This window comes from Peromyscus leucopus, chromosome 16_21 (assembly GCF_004664715.2).
Source record: "Peromyscus leucopus breed LL Stock chromosome 16_21, UCI_PerLeu_2.1, whole genome shotgun sequence".
Classification (NCBI taxonomy): domain Eukaryota; kingdom Metazoa; phylum Chordata; class Mammalia; order Rodentia; family Cricetidae; genus Peromyscus; species Peromyscus leucopus.
In genome coordinates, this window is record NC_051084.1 from 35,110,626 (window position 1) to 35,126,126 (window position 15,501).

General features: G+C 53.9%; 1 protein-coding gene across 1 annotated transcript in view; it reads right to left on the reverse strand.

The window, feature by feature from the left end:
• The window catches only part of Cdh23 (cadherin related 23), a 382,909-nt gene that overhangs the window by 122,183 nt on the left and 245,225 nt on the right, over window positions 1-15,501 (reverse strand). Inside the window, exons 14-19 of the mRNA XM_037199816.1 lie at window positions 12,672-12,736; window positions 10,529-10,766; window positions 8,278-8,383; window positions 7,505-7,632; window positions 1,974-2,046; window positions 116-232 (exon numbers count right to left, since the gene is read on the reverse strand). Coding sequence (XP_037055711.1) covers window positions 116-232; window positions 1,974-2,046; window positions 7,505-7,632; window positions 8,278-8,383; window positions 10,529-10,766; window positions 12,672-12,736 — 727 coding nt within the window. The remainder of the gene's footprint in view (window positions 1-115; window positions 233-1,973; window positions 2,047-7,504; window positions 7,633-8,277; window positions 8,384-10,528; window positions 10,767-12,671; window positions 12,737-15,501) is intronic.

Consider the following 15,501-nt stretch of genomic DNA (forward strand, 5'->3'; position numbering starts at 1 on the left):
GAAGTGAATATTTCAGAGGTAAAAATCAAAGCCAGCTTGCTCTTAACAGCATGGGAGAAGACACACAGTCCCTGACTGGCCCAGGAGGAACAGAGCAGCAGGTCTGGGGGCTCACCAGAGCGGGCATTGATGCGGAACTGCGAGGACCCCTCCAATGAGTAGATGATGGATTCCTGCCCATACTCCCGTGAGCGGTCCAGGTCCGTGGCATTTAGGAACAGCACTGTGGCTCCTTTAGGAAGACAATGAGGTAGGAGGTTGCTCTTTTGACCCCCAGTCCCTGGAGTCAGATCCTCTAGTGGCCAAGCCTCAAGGAATTAGCATGATAGATGGGGTGCCCCAGGGCTGAGTGGACTTAGGTCTCCACAGAAGTGAGACTAGGCCTGGGATATGGTCTTTTCCTCCCCCAGACACCTGGTCCAGCCTCCAGCAGCTCAAACTGCTTCCTGACCTTGCCTGGCTGTCCTGTGGATCAAAATCGCCCAGATCTACCAGCTCTCAGAGAAACAAAGCACCCAATTAAATTATTCTACATTTTACTACATCCAATTTGGGTCCTGTTTTATCTTATTCATAGCAGAATTTATACAGGACTTTATTTTCTCGTTAATGTCCAGTGAAGGCCTTTGCCTTTCATTTCCTTTCCATCTACGTGGGATCCTGGGTTTAGGGAGGGGTTGGCTATCCCTGCGGCCTTGGCCAGACCCCACCAGTGACTTGTCCTAAGGGCGTGCTCACCCAGGCTTTGGGCTGCAGCACCCTCCTGCTCTGAGGAGCAGTCAGAGGTTGGGTAGAAGTCCTGTGGCCCCCAGATGAGTCCCTCAGCCACTTCCTCTGCAACAGGGGTCACCCGTGGGGCTTCTGAGAGGGCTCCCTTGCAAGAAGTATACAGGTGCCAGGTATTGGTGGCAGCTAGGAGAACCAGCAAGCAGTCTCTGAGAAGAGCATGGATCAGGCAGGCCCCTTCCAGGAGTGCTCTTTGGTTCCAGGGACATGGAGTTAGGAAGAGTGTTAGGTATCGTATTCAAAGACCTTGTCTTTGCAGAATGCCAAGGGATGCTAGGGAGCACAGAGGGTCTTTAGCAGGGATAATTTTTTTTTTTTTTTTGGTTTTGGTTTTTCGAGACAGGGTTTCTCTGTGTAGCTTTGCACCTTTCCTGGAACTCACTCTGTAGTCCAGGCTGGCCTCGAACTCACAGAGATCTGCCTGGCTCTGCCTCCTGAGTGCTGGGATTAAAGGCATGCACTGCCACCGCCCGGCTATAGGGATAATCTTTAGGGGATGCTGGATATAGGGATGTGGGGTAGACATAGCCTGGCACCCAACTCACACATCTTCAGACACTGGAGAGGTACCTGGAGGCTCTGCTTAGATCCTGATACCAGGAAAGGTGCTTCCTGGCTCTAGGTATATTGATTTCAACTGTCTCTAAGCCCAGCTGTCCTGGGTACTCACTGTCCCCACCTCTACACTGGTGCTCAGAAATCTTTGCAGTCTGCACGTTCCCCCGAGGAGAGCGCACCTGGAGATGAAGCTGTCAGCCTGCCCCGAGGACAGGAACCCACATGTGGAACTTGTGGAACTGGCTCAAGTTGGACCTTCCACTCTCAGGCTCATACAGGAATATACTTCAAGACCACCCTTCAAAGCCACCCCACCAAAAAAAAAAAAAAAATCATGGCTCCCGGGACCTGCCTCGATGGTACCAAGTCTCGGAACTCACCACACTCCAGAGTCTTTAGTCAAGATGGCATAATTAATCATCTATTATTCTCTTCCCACGGCACTGGCTCCTGGTACCCAATGGAGGCTCTGCACACAGTGGCAATAACCAGATACCCCCACGGTCACCCCTGACTTGTCATGGATGCCTGGGTAGTTGACAAGGCTGTAGGCCTCCCAAATGCATGGACCAGGGCTGCAGCCGCCCACGTGTGTACTCTCTGCCCTCGGCCCCCGACCCCAGCTGTACCTGCCATGATGTTCTCCACCACGGAAACGAAGTAGGCAGGCTTGCTGAAGGTGGGAGGGTTGTCGTTCTCATCCTGGAAGGGAAGCACACAGATCCGGGTGTCTCTGAGGCACGTGGCCAACTATCCACAGTGGGAACCGAGGGGCAGTTTGGGCTGGCTGGCCCTGAGGGCCTCTGGCCTCTAGGTATCACCAGTGGTTAGGGTGTTAGGAAGGGCAGGAGTCCCTTCGGCAGGTCATGTTGAAGGAGGTAGGACAGTCATTGGAGAAACGTGCAAGGGTTGGGAAGCAATGGTATGAGATCCAGAAACAGACACTAAATAAGAGCAGTCAGCTCGCCCACGGCTCCCAGGCTCCCGCCTTCCAGCTGCACTCCAAGCTTGCTCCAGAAGCCTAGTCCCTTACTTCTTCTGCTCCCAATCGGTGTCCACCCGACCTTCGCTCCCAGCTGAGTCAAGACAACAGAGAAAGGTTCTAGAAGCTCTACGAAAATGAAGGGAGAGAGCTGGGAGACGGTACAGCGGTCAAGAACACTGGCTCTTCTTCCAGAGGACCCAGGCTCAATTCCCAGGACTACAACTACCTGTAACTTTGGTTCCCTGGAAGCTGATGCCTTTTTCTGGCCTCTGTGGGCACTAGGCACACATCTGGTACATAGACATTCATGCAGGCAAAACATCCATTCACATTAAAAAAACAACTTATTTTAAAAAGTGAAAGAGAAAGGCATGACGTCTACACCAAAAGAATCTGAAGTGTGCAGAGGCAGGCAGGCAGTGTTTAGGCTACTCCCAGAGTCTAGGCTCCAGCCCAGGACTGGCTGTAAATGGGGCTGGACAGACACCCCGATCACACATGAACACCAGCTTCTCATCCTCTGAACCAACCTGGCCTGCAGCCTGGTACCTGCCAGTTCCTTCCTCTGGCTCAGCCTACAGCAGCTAGGGTTGGGAGTGGGAAGCCTGGCTGAGAGGCTGAACCAGGTAGGGATGAGGCCTGCGCTGTGGGAACCAGAGCCAGGTGCAGCCCACAGCTCCTCCACCAGCTCGCCTAAGCTCTTCCATCAGAGGAGCGAGCCTTCCTGCCTTTGAGACTCTCGCCATAGCCGAGGACTTCGGCAATCGCTCACGGAGAATTCCTCCCAGTTGCCCTCTTCACTGAAGACTCCCTGGCTCCCTCGGCTCCATGCTTCCCACCTCAGCTCAACAGAGCAGTGAGAAGCTCGGGAGCTGGATGAGCGCCCCTCTCATCCCCCCACGTCACAATGTTCAGTGGGTCCCACTACTAAGTCCTCAGAGCTCAGGGAACTGCGGGCTCTTCCTGGGGACAGAGTCGGCCTTTGCTGAATTCTTTTGCTATGGTTTCTTCTGCATGAGCAAGCAGGGCAGAGATGAGGCGAGGCTCCCCTGGCTCTCCTCTCCTTGGGACTATAGACAACCCCAGCCTGCTGCATGGCGAGTTCCCAGAATCAATTGCTCCATTTCTTCCCAAATCTGTCCCCTATTCCGTCCCGTGCACAGGTTCATTCTCTTCCCAAGAAACTGGGAGCCCTGGGGCTCTCCTGTCATCCAAGGTCCCCACAGGCCACTTGGGTCTCACCCAGGCTCCTGGCGTGGGCTCAAGTGCTTTGGGTACACACATACATTGAGACTTCTGCCTGGCTGCATGAAGCGATGCCGAGAATGTCAGCGTCGGAGCACGAGGCAGAAACTTATTAGCGGTGATATTTCCCCGGATTCCGGCGCTGCACTCGCTATTAGTTCTAATTCAGTGGTTCCCTCTATAAAAGCTTATTGTCCCCTAATGGGAAATCTACAAACCGAGTTTGACTTCTTTATTAAAAACCAACAAGCAGTGGGTGAAAAGGAATCACCTGGCTCCTCACCTGCTCCTCCATGCCCAAGCCTGAAGGTGTTCCATCACCTCTCCCCACGCCAGCCTGCGTGGGAAGACCTCTACCAATTATTCAATGAAAGCTGTTGCTGTTTTTTTTTTTTTTAATTTTTTTTCAGGCAAGAGAAAATCCTTTTGGCCAAGGGAGGAGGCAGCTTAGCAGAGTGACAGCTACTTAAAAATCACCCACGTGCAAAATCAACCCGAAGGCGGTGACCTTTTCAAGTGTGGTCCTTAGAAACTGAGTGACTATGCTGTCCAAACGCCCTGCTTGGGAGCCGGGGCCGGCTCTCTCAGAGCCACGGTGGGTGGCACCTGTCTTTGTTGCTGGCTGCTCCTGCTGCCAGATGGTTGGGGTAGACTCCAGGGAAGTGCAGACCCCTGAGGGCTCCGCTGACAGCACCGTGTGTGTGTGTGTGTGTGTGTGTGTGTGTGTGTGTGTGTGTGTGTGTGTGTGAAAATGGGGGCTCTTCTGCTCTGCTGGGGTTCACTAGCTTGCCTAATGGAGAGTGGTGGAGCTTGCCCTCACCCCCAACACGGAGTGTCTTCTGCCTGGGATCAGGGCGCCCCCTGAAGGCTGTTACCCAGTCTTTCATTTGCATGGGAAAAGGCTAGCCCAGTCCTTGGTCTTCTACTTCCTGTTTGCTCTGGTCTCCTGGAGGGGCTGAGACAAGAAGAGCAGATGCCATGTCAGGTCTCTGTCTTTAATGAGCCACAGAGAGCAGAGTCTGGGTTTCAATGTCCAGAAGGCAGATCATAGCCGGATTATGACTAGTGTGGCCCCTTAACAGGAAGCAGCAATAGTCTATAGGTGACCCCAGCAGGGGTTGACAAGAGTCTTGGCCTTCATCAGGGCCACTAGGTGAGAACTACAAGTTAGTTACTTTATTTTGGTTTATTGAGGGTATCAAGCTGCAGCCCAGGCTAGCCTGGAATTGACTATGGAGCCCAGGCTGATCTTGAACTCATGGCTGTCCTCCTGCTTCAGCTTTCCAGGCTACAAGCATGAGCCATAAGAAGCACACTTTATTTGATAAGATACTCCTCGATCAGTTAATCCTATTCATGGGGTGGAGGTAGGGTCTCTGAAGAGTACTGGGCTCAGTCCCATGTGGGTGAGGATGCCCTAGTCTTCCCAGCCTGTGACTATGGAGAGAAAAATGTCAGGTCAGACATTCTTCAGGCACGGGTTCAATTCCAGCTCTGTCACTGTCTCTCCACTGACCTCAGCTTCCTCTGTCAAAAGCCTAGAAGAGACTGGGCCACAGGAAGCCCCTGACTCCATAGTGGAGCCCCAGTGTGGTTTAGTTTCCTACGGCACCTACCTAGGCCAGAGTGGACCACTTCAACCTGCCTTCCTGACCTCCCTGTCTTAGTGAGTGTCAAATGTCAACTTGACACAGCCTAGAGTCATCTGATGGAGTCTCAGTCAAGAGACTGGCCCGTGGCCCTGTCTGAGGGACTGTCTTGATCCATGATTGATATGGGGATGGCCCAGCCCACTGTGGGTGGCACCATTCCCTAGGCAGGTGGGCCTGGGCTCTATAAGAAAGAGAGCTGAGCAGAACCTTAAGTGAGCCAGAGGACAAGCTAACAAGCTCTGCTCCTTCCTGGTTTCTGCTTAAGTTCTTGCCCTGACTTCCTCTTGGTGGTGGACTGTGACCTGGAAGTGTAAGCCAAATAAAGCCTTTCCTCCCCCGGGAGGGTTGCTTTTGTTCAGTTTTATCACAGCAACAGAATGAAACTGGAACACCCCCCTACACACACACACACCCCTTTACCCCTTCTAGATCCCTGTCCCAAAGCCTAGAGGGTCCTGTTCAGCATCCCCCTACTCTCCAGGGCTCTCATCTGCACAAGGGCAGGCTGGGCATGCGGTTGTTGGCACACGCAATTGTCTGGCCTGTCATCTGTGGTGATGGGTAACACCACCAGGGGCTGCCTGTGTGGTCTCAAGCCCGTCCCGTAGTAACACGGACACAGGCGCCATGACTGTCCTCATCTGCAGCTGAGAACACTGAGTGGTGAGAAGCCCAGAACACACCGTTAGTGGGTTGTGGAGGCAGGTTCTAAGCCACATGCCCCCAGGAAGACCCCAGGGAGAGTTGCGCTCCTCCATCATTCCACTTGAGGGGTGGCCCCCATATCCCTTGGCCCCACGTCACTTGGGGGTGCCCCCCCCCCCGTGTATCTGTCACTCCTTTCCAACTCCCCAGGCTTCACGTGCCTCAAATGCAGAGAGAATGCATAGCAGGGGGAGGTGGGTGGGAGGGGAGCCTGGGTGGGTCAAGGGTCAACGTGTGGCTCCGATTAGGGCAGGGTTAGTGACCCAGATGGGGAAATCAAGGCCGGGCTGGCAGGCATGGGATGAGCACTAGACAGGGTCATCACTACTGGGGTACATTCTGGCTCTTTGGTGCTACCCTGGTGCGTTAAGGCAGGAGGTTGTGGGTTCAAGATAAGCCAGTGTTACAGGACTCCGAGGAGTCTCCTCTTCTTTTCCTTCCCCATTCTCTGAAGCAAAGCCCTGACTCTCTGAACGTCCCCAAGCTGTCCCTATCTCTACATAGCCTCCCTCCCCTGCCCCCCCAGTGTCCTGCTCCCACGGGCCCCCCTGGGAGCCTTCTCAGGCACCACCTAGACATCTCCTCACCTCAACTCCACCCTGGTCAGCCAAGGAAATAGAGTCTCCTGTCCTGACTAAGACTTGTCTGCTACAAAGCCAGTCCCAGCCTCAGGCTGACTAAAGGCCAGGTGTGGGGGCTGCCCCAGAGGCTGCCTGGAGCTGGCTGTGACAGGAAGGCCAGCTGCAAGCCTGCTCTGGGGACTTCCCTGAGCTTGTGTTCCACTCCCCGAGTGTGTCCCAGCTGACAGGCTGATTGAATTCTCCAGAGCCCGGAATGCAGAACGCGCTAACTCCCACCGACATTCATTCACCCTCTCTTGCCAACGGGGAGGGGCATGCCAGTGCATGCTCAGGTGTGTGTGTGTGGGGGGGGGGTCCCAGGAGGGAAAGACCTGTGGGCTCTGCTGTCAGGCCACGCTCTGTGTCCCCCGGCGTGGCTGGGGGAGCGGCACATGGCAAATGAGCCCGTGTGGAGATGGATTCGGGCACTGATAATTTCAGACAGGAAAGCACTAAGGTGTGTTTGATATTCATGTCAGACAGGCGGCAGGTTGCGTTCAGGCCCCTTTCTATGTTCAGAGGACCAGAGAGAGAGGAAGGAAAAGGGGAAGAGAGGGACAAGGAGGGACAGGGAAGAACAGTGACCTTCCCATCATTCCTTTGGACTTCGTGGAATGCGGTGCCAGAGGAAGGGGTCCTCCACCATATCCCTCTTTGTCCCCCCCCCCAGCCTTGCTTTTCAGAGGGTATCACGAGGCTTCACGTGGAGCCAAAGCAGGGCTGTTCATCTCTTACTGAGCTCCAGGGCTCTGGGTCTCTCTGGCCATGCAGGCCGGTGGCTTGGCAGCTGAAGCAATGGGCCAGGGTGCTGGGAGCAGGATTCAGGACAGTGTCAGCTGTGGGGACACAGCCCTTCCCCACTAGGCAGAGGGGAGGCCTCCGACACGCCAAGAAGCGTTCACCACCACCACCCCTCCCTCTGGCAAAGCAAGGCCAGGGCCCCGGACACTTACAAACACCTCAATGGTGACCGGAACGGTGCTGTAGAGAGGGGGGTTGCCAGCATCCTTGGCCATGACTGTTAGGTAGATCAGCCCATTGGGTATCTGTTCGTAATCCAGCGGGCGGCTCACACTGATCACTGGAACGGCAGGAACCAGGACCTTAGCAAGCAGAGTTCGGCTGCCCGATCGCGGCGTTCCCCTCGGGCACAGGCAGCATGGCAAGCCTCCCGGGCCTCCCCTGGTCCAGTGACTGCCAGTGCTCGGCTCTGTGCTGAGCGCTCCGACTGGTCACTCTTGTGGTAACAACGGCCACTTGGCCATCACGCCTCTGGACTCCACAGCACTCGGCTTCCGGGAAAGAGTTCCCCCACCGTCCCCCATTTCTTTCTTTAAGTGAAGACTGTTCCCTCGGGGAAGGAAAGGCTGTGTGGCCTGAGAAGGCCAGGAGGTAAGCCTCACAGACCTGCCCCGAGGACAGTGAGGCTGGTCCAACCTGCCCCCTCCATGGACTCTAGTCCTCTCCCGCTTCCGGCTGTACCTGCGTGCTTGGCGCATGGGCCTAAGATGCAGAGAAAGGCCTGGCTGGTGTGAAACAGCTCTTGGCCTTGGGGAGATATAACCTCTGGCCACACCCTACTCCAGCCACAGGGGCCCAGCAGCTCCCAGAAAAGTGCAGGGTGTATGGGAGATGGAGGGTGCCCCTGCCTCTGGAGGGGGCCACGACTGCAAGGGGCCCACCACCCCTCTTCCCAGCTGGGCCTTCCGCCCGGCCCTGCTCGCACCTCCATAGCCTTCATACACGCTGATGTCGAAGTAGCTGCCGAAGGCGGATGCATTGACGATGCTGTAGGTGATCTGGTTGTTGGGAGGGGAGTCTTCGTCTGTTGCCTGAGAAGAATGGGGCAGACAGGGCCTGGTGAGCTCACCAAAGACCTGGGGCCAGGAGACAGCGGTGGAGAGGGAGCCTGGCTCCCCTCGGTTTTTCTTTGCATGGTGTAGCTCAGGTCACCTCCTGGCCCAGGACCTCAGGGACCTTCTTATTCTTCAAAAGGAACCCACTCTCTGGCTCCCGGCAAAACTCTGTTCCCTCTACTTGTGGGCCCAGCGCTGGGCTGGAAAGTGGGGCTGGGCTCTCCCAGAGGATGCCTGGCATGTCAAGTGCCCCATATTCTCTGTCCCAGCCCCAACACATCAGGCCATAGATGCACACTATACCCCAGAGATAAGCTTGCTATGACTGCTATTCAGTTTGTCCCCAAGGGTCCATGCATGGATGACTTGGTCCTCAGGGGGGTAGTATTAAGAGGTGGTGGGATTTCTAAGGGGTGGGGCCTCGTGGGAGACGGTTATACCACCAGCACCGATTAATGCAATTTTGGAGGGACTCTGATCAAGATCATGTGACTATAGAAAAAGGCATGCCTGACCCTGAATCTGTCCTGCTTCCTATCCAGCTGTGTGAGCTTTCTTGCCTGGTCTACCCATGATGCTGTCTGCAACACTGTGAGGTAGCCAAGGGGCCCTATCAGAGGTCGAACTGACGGACACACACACCACTTGGTTTGCATTATAAAGTATGCAGCCTCGGCTACTGTACTTCAGCAAGAGAAACAGATCAGGACGGGGGCGGGCCCTTGGCTATTCTGCTGGCGCTCTCATGCCCACTGTAATTCCTTATAATTGCTGCTTGCAATTAGTCCATCAGCCTTATGTGTGCAGGGCCCTATGGCTCGAGTGCAGCAGGTTCTCAAGTAATAGTAGCATTTAATTCCTGTTAAATGCATGTTTCATGTAAGCAGGAAGGGAAGCTGACATTCAGAAAGCGACCAAGGATCCTTCCTCCTTTGACTGGGGGGGCCTCTTTCTTGAGTGTCTCCGACTCGAGAGAGCCTCCAGAGCTTTCCAGCATGCTGGCTGTACCTGGGGCCGAGCCAAAGGGAAGGGCAGGGTCTTTGGGGGAAACCATGCCAGGCTAGGTGGCTCTCGGTCCCACCTCCTGTGGACCCCATGTCCACTCTTCAACCTTGCCTTCACCATGGTTGGTTTCAGAAACAAGCTCCAAGGAGAGACCCTGGGTCCTGTCACTCCAGATGTGAGGATGGGGAAGAGGGGGAGTGGGATGTGAAGTCTCTGGCTAGTTATCACTGCTGTGCACTAGGGACTTGCTACAGGGGAACTTATGAAGAACAGAGCCTCCATTTCAGGTGGGCCCTGCTCGCTCCCCACAGGCCATGTCTTCCCTGCCCATCTCTCCCTCGCTTCCCCTCTTGGGGTGTCTGTGGCTACTTTATATGTGTGTGCACATTCCCAAGTGTGTGTGTACACATGGGTACAGATGTGTGTGCACCTGTGTGAGTGTGTGTGGGGGCCAGAGGTTGACATCAGGTGTCTTCTTCACTGTTCTTCGCTTTATCCTTTGAGAGAGGCTCTCTCTGTCTCTGTCTCTGTCTGTCTGTCTCTCTCTCTCATTTTTTTGAGACAAGGTTTCTCTGTGTAAGAATCCTGGCTGTCCTAAGACTTACTCTGTAGACCAGGCTGGCCTCAAACTCACAGAGATCTGCCTGCTTCTGCCTCCTGAGTACTGGGATTAAAGGTGTGCCTCGCCACCGCCCATCATTGAAACTGGACCTTGCCAATTAGCTAATATGGAACCTCCTGTCTCCCCTCTTCAGCACTGGGATTACAGATGTGAGTCACTTTTACAGGGGACTTGAGGACTGAACTCAGGTCCTCTCGTCTGATGGCAGGCCCTTTCCTACGGACCCATCTTACCACGCTGATGGCGGTCTTGCATTGGGACGGCTACCCCACTCTCTGGCTTTATAAAGGACACGGGGGGGTGGTGGTGGTGGTGGTGTTTTGTGCTAAACGGCCTGATATCTGGGTTGAGGCAGACACTCTGAATATGTCCCTCTGGGTGCCTAGGGGCAGGAGGTGATGCTCAGAGGAGTTCCAGGCATGTAGATGGGAATCTGATACTTCCCCCAAGAACTCAGAGAACGAGACAAGAAGTGTAGGGCTCCCGGGCCTTACCCTGAGCCGCACCAGCTGTGTGACAGATGGCTCATTCTCCCTCAGAGCACCCACATAGGCATCCTTCTGGAAGGTGGGCACGTTGTCATTGACATCCAGCACATTGATCCGGACCCGGCCTGTGGTCTCCTCGCCACCTCCATCCCGGGCAATGACAGTCAAGGTGAAACGCTGGATGAGTTCGTAGTCCAGTCGAGCTATGAGCACGATGAGCCCTGTGTCCTTGTCCAGTGAGAACCTGTGTCAGGCAGGGAGAGGGGGAGGATGCCAGGATTAAAGCAAGCTGTGGGTGAGCTCCTGCAGGGGTCAAGGGCGAGGTGATAGGCCCCTCTCTGTCCTGTCTGGCCACGTTTAGATAATAGAGAACCGAGGATACGGATTCTGCCGTCTGATAGTTGGAGAAGGGTGTTGGGTCCTCTCTCTTGGAGCTGATACTGTCATTTGCTGGAGGGACCAAGCCTTTGGGAAAGAGGCTGGTAGAAGGGTTCTGGGTCTCATGAGGGCCAGTGAGACCAACCCTCCAACTATCCCTCTAAATGTACCCTTTAGAAACCCATGTGAGCTGCCAGGACCATGTGTATGTTCTGCCTGTTCAGCAGCTGCCAGCATTCAAGCCTGGAAGGTCCCTTGGGAAGCCCTGGGCCCAGAGACGGGAGAAGAGGAGCGAGCCAAGATGACCAGGCCATGTGAACACTGGGCCCATGAGAGCTGCACGGCCCTGTGCGTCCAGTCACTGCTGTGCCTCTACCTAGTGTGGAGGCCTCTGTCACAGAGAGTCCAACAGTGACACCCAGCAATGCCAGTGACACCCCTAACAGGGTCCCAGTCTCTTCCTGATCATTCATAGACTGTCTGGCCTGTTAATGCAAGCTCACAGCCAGACTGCCCCACCTATTCAGTGTGTGTGTGTGTGTGTGTGTGTGTGTGTGTGTGTGTGTGTGTGATGGTGTGTGTGTGCAGGTGTACTTGTTTGCACATGTGTATGGAAGCCAGGGATCAACATTAGCTGTCAGATGCCATGCCTTCTGTCTTGTTTTTTTTTGAGACAGGGTCTCTCACTGACCTGGAGTTCTCTGATTTGGCCAGGCTGTCTGGCCTTTAAACCCCACAGGGCATCCTCCTGTCTCTCCCTCCCCTGGGATTACAAACATGTCCCATCAAACCTGGCTTTTTTTTTTTTTTTTTTTACACGGGTTGGGGGGGGGGATCAAACTCAGATCCTCACACTTGCATGGTAAGCATGTTCCTGACTGAGACGTCACCCCAGCCCTAGGCGGCTCATTCTTAGCAGTGGACCTGCCCTGTGAATTCAACCAGGCCTTTGACTGACAGACCTTCCCTTGGCCTCTGATAGCTGATGAGGAGAGGCAGGCCAGGGCTAGCCAAGGATTACATCACCATTATGTTCAGGGCAGCACAGAGACACGTGGTCCAACTTGGAGCTGCTGCAGGCCATGTGTCCTGGTGGTAAAGGCCATGTACCGAGGCCTGGCCCTGTTGCCTACCAGCTGTGTGAATTTTCGGAAGTAACCCAGCCTCTCGGAGCTGGGATTTCCTGTCGGATGGAAGCGACGAGAATGCCGAGAACTGAACTCCCTATCAGTAATAAGGGATGGCCCAGGACCCAGGCCGATGCATGGTGAGTGTTTGACCGAGAGCCTGGTGCACACAGTCAGGCCTCAGATGTCCTCCGTGGTTGCTGGTGGCAGGTGTAGCAGTGTTAAAGCTTCTGGGCCTCATAGATGCCTGCTTCTCCACTCCTAAAGCTATGTCCAGGGAAACCCTGTACCTGAGAGTTTAGGGACTTCCAGTTGGAGCCAGATTAATCACCTCGCTCTCGAGCAGTGGTTCTCAGCATGTGGGTCGCGACCCCTTTGAGGGTCAAATATCAGATATTTGCACCACATTTTTTTTATGACAGTATCAAACTTAGAGTTATGAATCAGCAATGAAATAATTTTATGGATAGGGATCACCATAGCATGAGGAGCTGTATCAAACAGTCGCAGCATTCGGAGGGTTGAGAACCACTGTTCTAGAGTTCTGATTCTTGGAGCTTCCCTGGGCACAGGGCAGTTTGCTGGACTCTTGTGTGTCGTCAGAGGCTGCTGTCAAGGGGCTGGGGGGTGGGGCAGGAACTCACCTGTCAGGGTCATCACTGAAGAAGTAGTTGACTTCCCCGAAGGTGCCCACGTCATTGTCGGTTGCCTGCGGTGGTAAGAGAGGAGACAGACGTGACTGGCGGGCCGGGAAAGGGCCCAGGCAACCTGTATCGCTTCTGTATGCCTCCTGTGGCCCAGCCAAATTGTCCAGAGCCCACGCTGTTTAGCAAGGTGGCCACTGGCCACAGACGGGAGAGCACAGTCCTTCTAGAAGGCTTTGTGGCTGGGGCTATTGGCTTCCATTTCACCCTGGACACAGCTGTAATCTACAGTACAGGCTGAAGAAAGCCGTCCAGGTGTTCCTTCCTTCTTGCCTCTCCTCCCTTCTGTCCTGCATATTCAACAGGCCCTCCACACAGGGCACTGTCCTCGACCTGAACTCTGGCTCCTTCCTAGGCTAATGCTTTGGAGCTGGCTAGCTGTGGCTTGGCCCCCAGGGGCCAGTTGGCTGGGCTGACCTTGGGGTTCACTTACATCGGCTTTATTCTCAGGCTTCTCTCTAAGATCGGGTGTGAATAGAGACTGCAGCTAAAAATACGCTTTAATGCCTCTCTGCTCAATATTTTCCGAGGTTCTTTTTTAAAAGCTCCCAGATTCTATGAAATCTATTAAATTCTACGTTCTTTATAATAAACCTGAATTTTCATGAGAAGCTAATGCGTGCTCGCTATATCCAGTTCCGGAAGGCAGATAGATGAATAATATATTTCTATCCCAAATGAATGAAATGAAAAATATGTTTATATCCAGAGAATTAAGACCTTAGTTAACCAGAAAATGTGGCTATTCATAAAGATGCCATTTCTGAGGGCTCTGGGCTGCCTGCTTTCAGGGCACTGCCTCCTGTACCCAGTTTCCATTCAATATCTCCACAGCCATGGTCCTAGTGTCTGTGTGCAGACAGATCCCCATCCTCCACCATGGTCCCATCCAGGTTCAGAGCCGGGTTAAGCTTCTCAGCGTATGTGCTGGGTAAATACAGAAGTAGACACTGGCTCCCTGAGGGCCTCCCCTGCCTGAGCCCCTCCTCATGACAACTGCCATTACCAGAGACTTAGTACCTCGCCCACACAGAGGTGCCATTCTTATAACAAACACAAATGACAGATGGGGAAACTGAGGTACCACGAAGATCCATAGTTTACCAAATGTTCACAGTCTGAAACAGAACAAAGCTCACTTTGGATCCCATGCCCCTGGCTGCTGAGTGGCCTCCTCTAACTCAAGAGGAGGATTGTTCCAGAAGGAAAGGAGCCTGAGTCTTCCAGGGCAGAGGCAGCCACAGCTCCCTAGGCGATATTGGCCTTTGTTTTCTCCTTCCAGGGATGGAGGAGAAGGGAGGGTTGGGAGAACTTCATGCCCTTCATCCCTAAGTCCCAGGGGCAACGCAGCATCCAGGATATCACCAGATGTCAGCACCGTTTCTGTGTCTAAGGAAAAACTGATGCCACGTCACGGAGTCCTTTGGTGGAGGCTGGGGTGGGGTAGAGGCACAAGATGGCACCTGTGGAACCAAACAGCATCCTCCTCTGTTTGAGGAAAGAGCAGGTGATTCTGAGTGGGGCCTCCACCTGCTAGGCTCTGGCTGGCACGGTGCCTGGCACACAGCAAGGGCTGGTGCTTCCCAGTGCCAAGGAATGAGTGGGCAATATCTAACAAGAGAAGGAATGTGGGGAGGGAGACATGAAGAGAGAGGGAAGGAAGGAGGAAGGATGGTTAATCACACTTGTCTGCATGGTTGGATCTGGAGTCAAATAAAAAGCAAGCTGCCGGGCACACGTGTGAGGGATTTTCTTTCAAATCATTTAATTAATTTTTATGTGCATTGGTGTTTTGCCTGCATGTATGTCTATGTGAGGGTGTCAGGCCCCCTGGAACTGGAGTTACAGACAGTTGTGAGCTGCCCTGTAGGTGCCTGGAATTGAGGGATTTTCTTGAGTGGGTTATTTGGGGTGGGAAGACACAACGCTATGTGTGTACCCCCACACAAAAGGAGGTGGAAGAGGATGCTTCAGCTTTGCCTGTTTGCCTTCACTCTTGCGGGCAAGTTCCTCTACTTTAATGACGCTGCTATTGTTGCTGGTGGTAGTGGTGGTGGTTTCTTCACTGCTATCAGAACCCAGCCTCTGCAGGCTTCTAAGTAGACTGAAGACCAGCAGCAGCTCTCTGGGAATCCTCTAGACCTTCAGTGCTAGGTGGGACTGTGGAGGCACCCAGCCTTGTAGACCGAGCAGCCACTGGGTTCTCGGCTTTGTCATGTACTATATCATGTCATATAATCCATTGTTGGATTACCCCGACCTTGTCATGTGAGCCAATCTAATAAATTGCCCTTCTGTAGATATTCTATTGGTTCTGTTCCCCCGACTAATACAGAGGATTTAAATGGTTCTCAAAGGGAGGGGATTCACCCAGAGAAGAGAAGGGCAAAAGCAACCCATCAGACACCCACTTCAGCCTTGAAAGAAAGTCCCACGTAGGTCCGGGGACTTGCCCTTCACTCTTCTGGGGGCCTTACAGAATTTCACATGAGCTGTTGGGACAGGAAGAACTGCTGAGCTACCCTGGAGTTTGGGCCTAGAACAGCTGAGGCCCAGGGGAGTCCACTGGTGAGCCCCTGGGGATCAGGTGAGACCATCTTAATGTAGACGCTGGCCTCTTGCCCTAAGGCATACCCTCCCTTCTCCGGGTGGACGGACTCAGTATAGCTTCCAAAGAGTCTGGTTGGTCCCTGGGGTCCTCTCACTGCCTGCTCAGGCCACCAAGGTTGATGAGGGGACATTTGTAAGCCCTTTGTCGGCCCAGAACCAA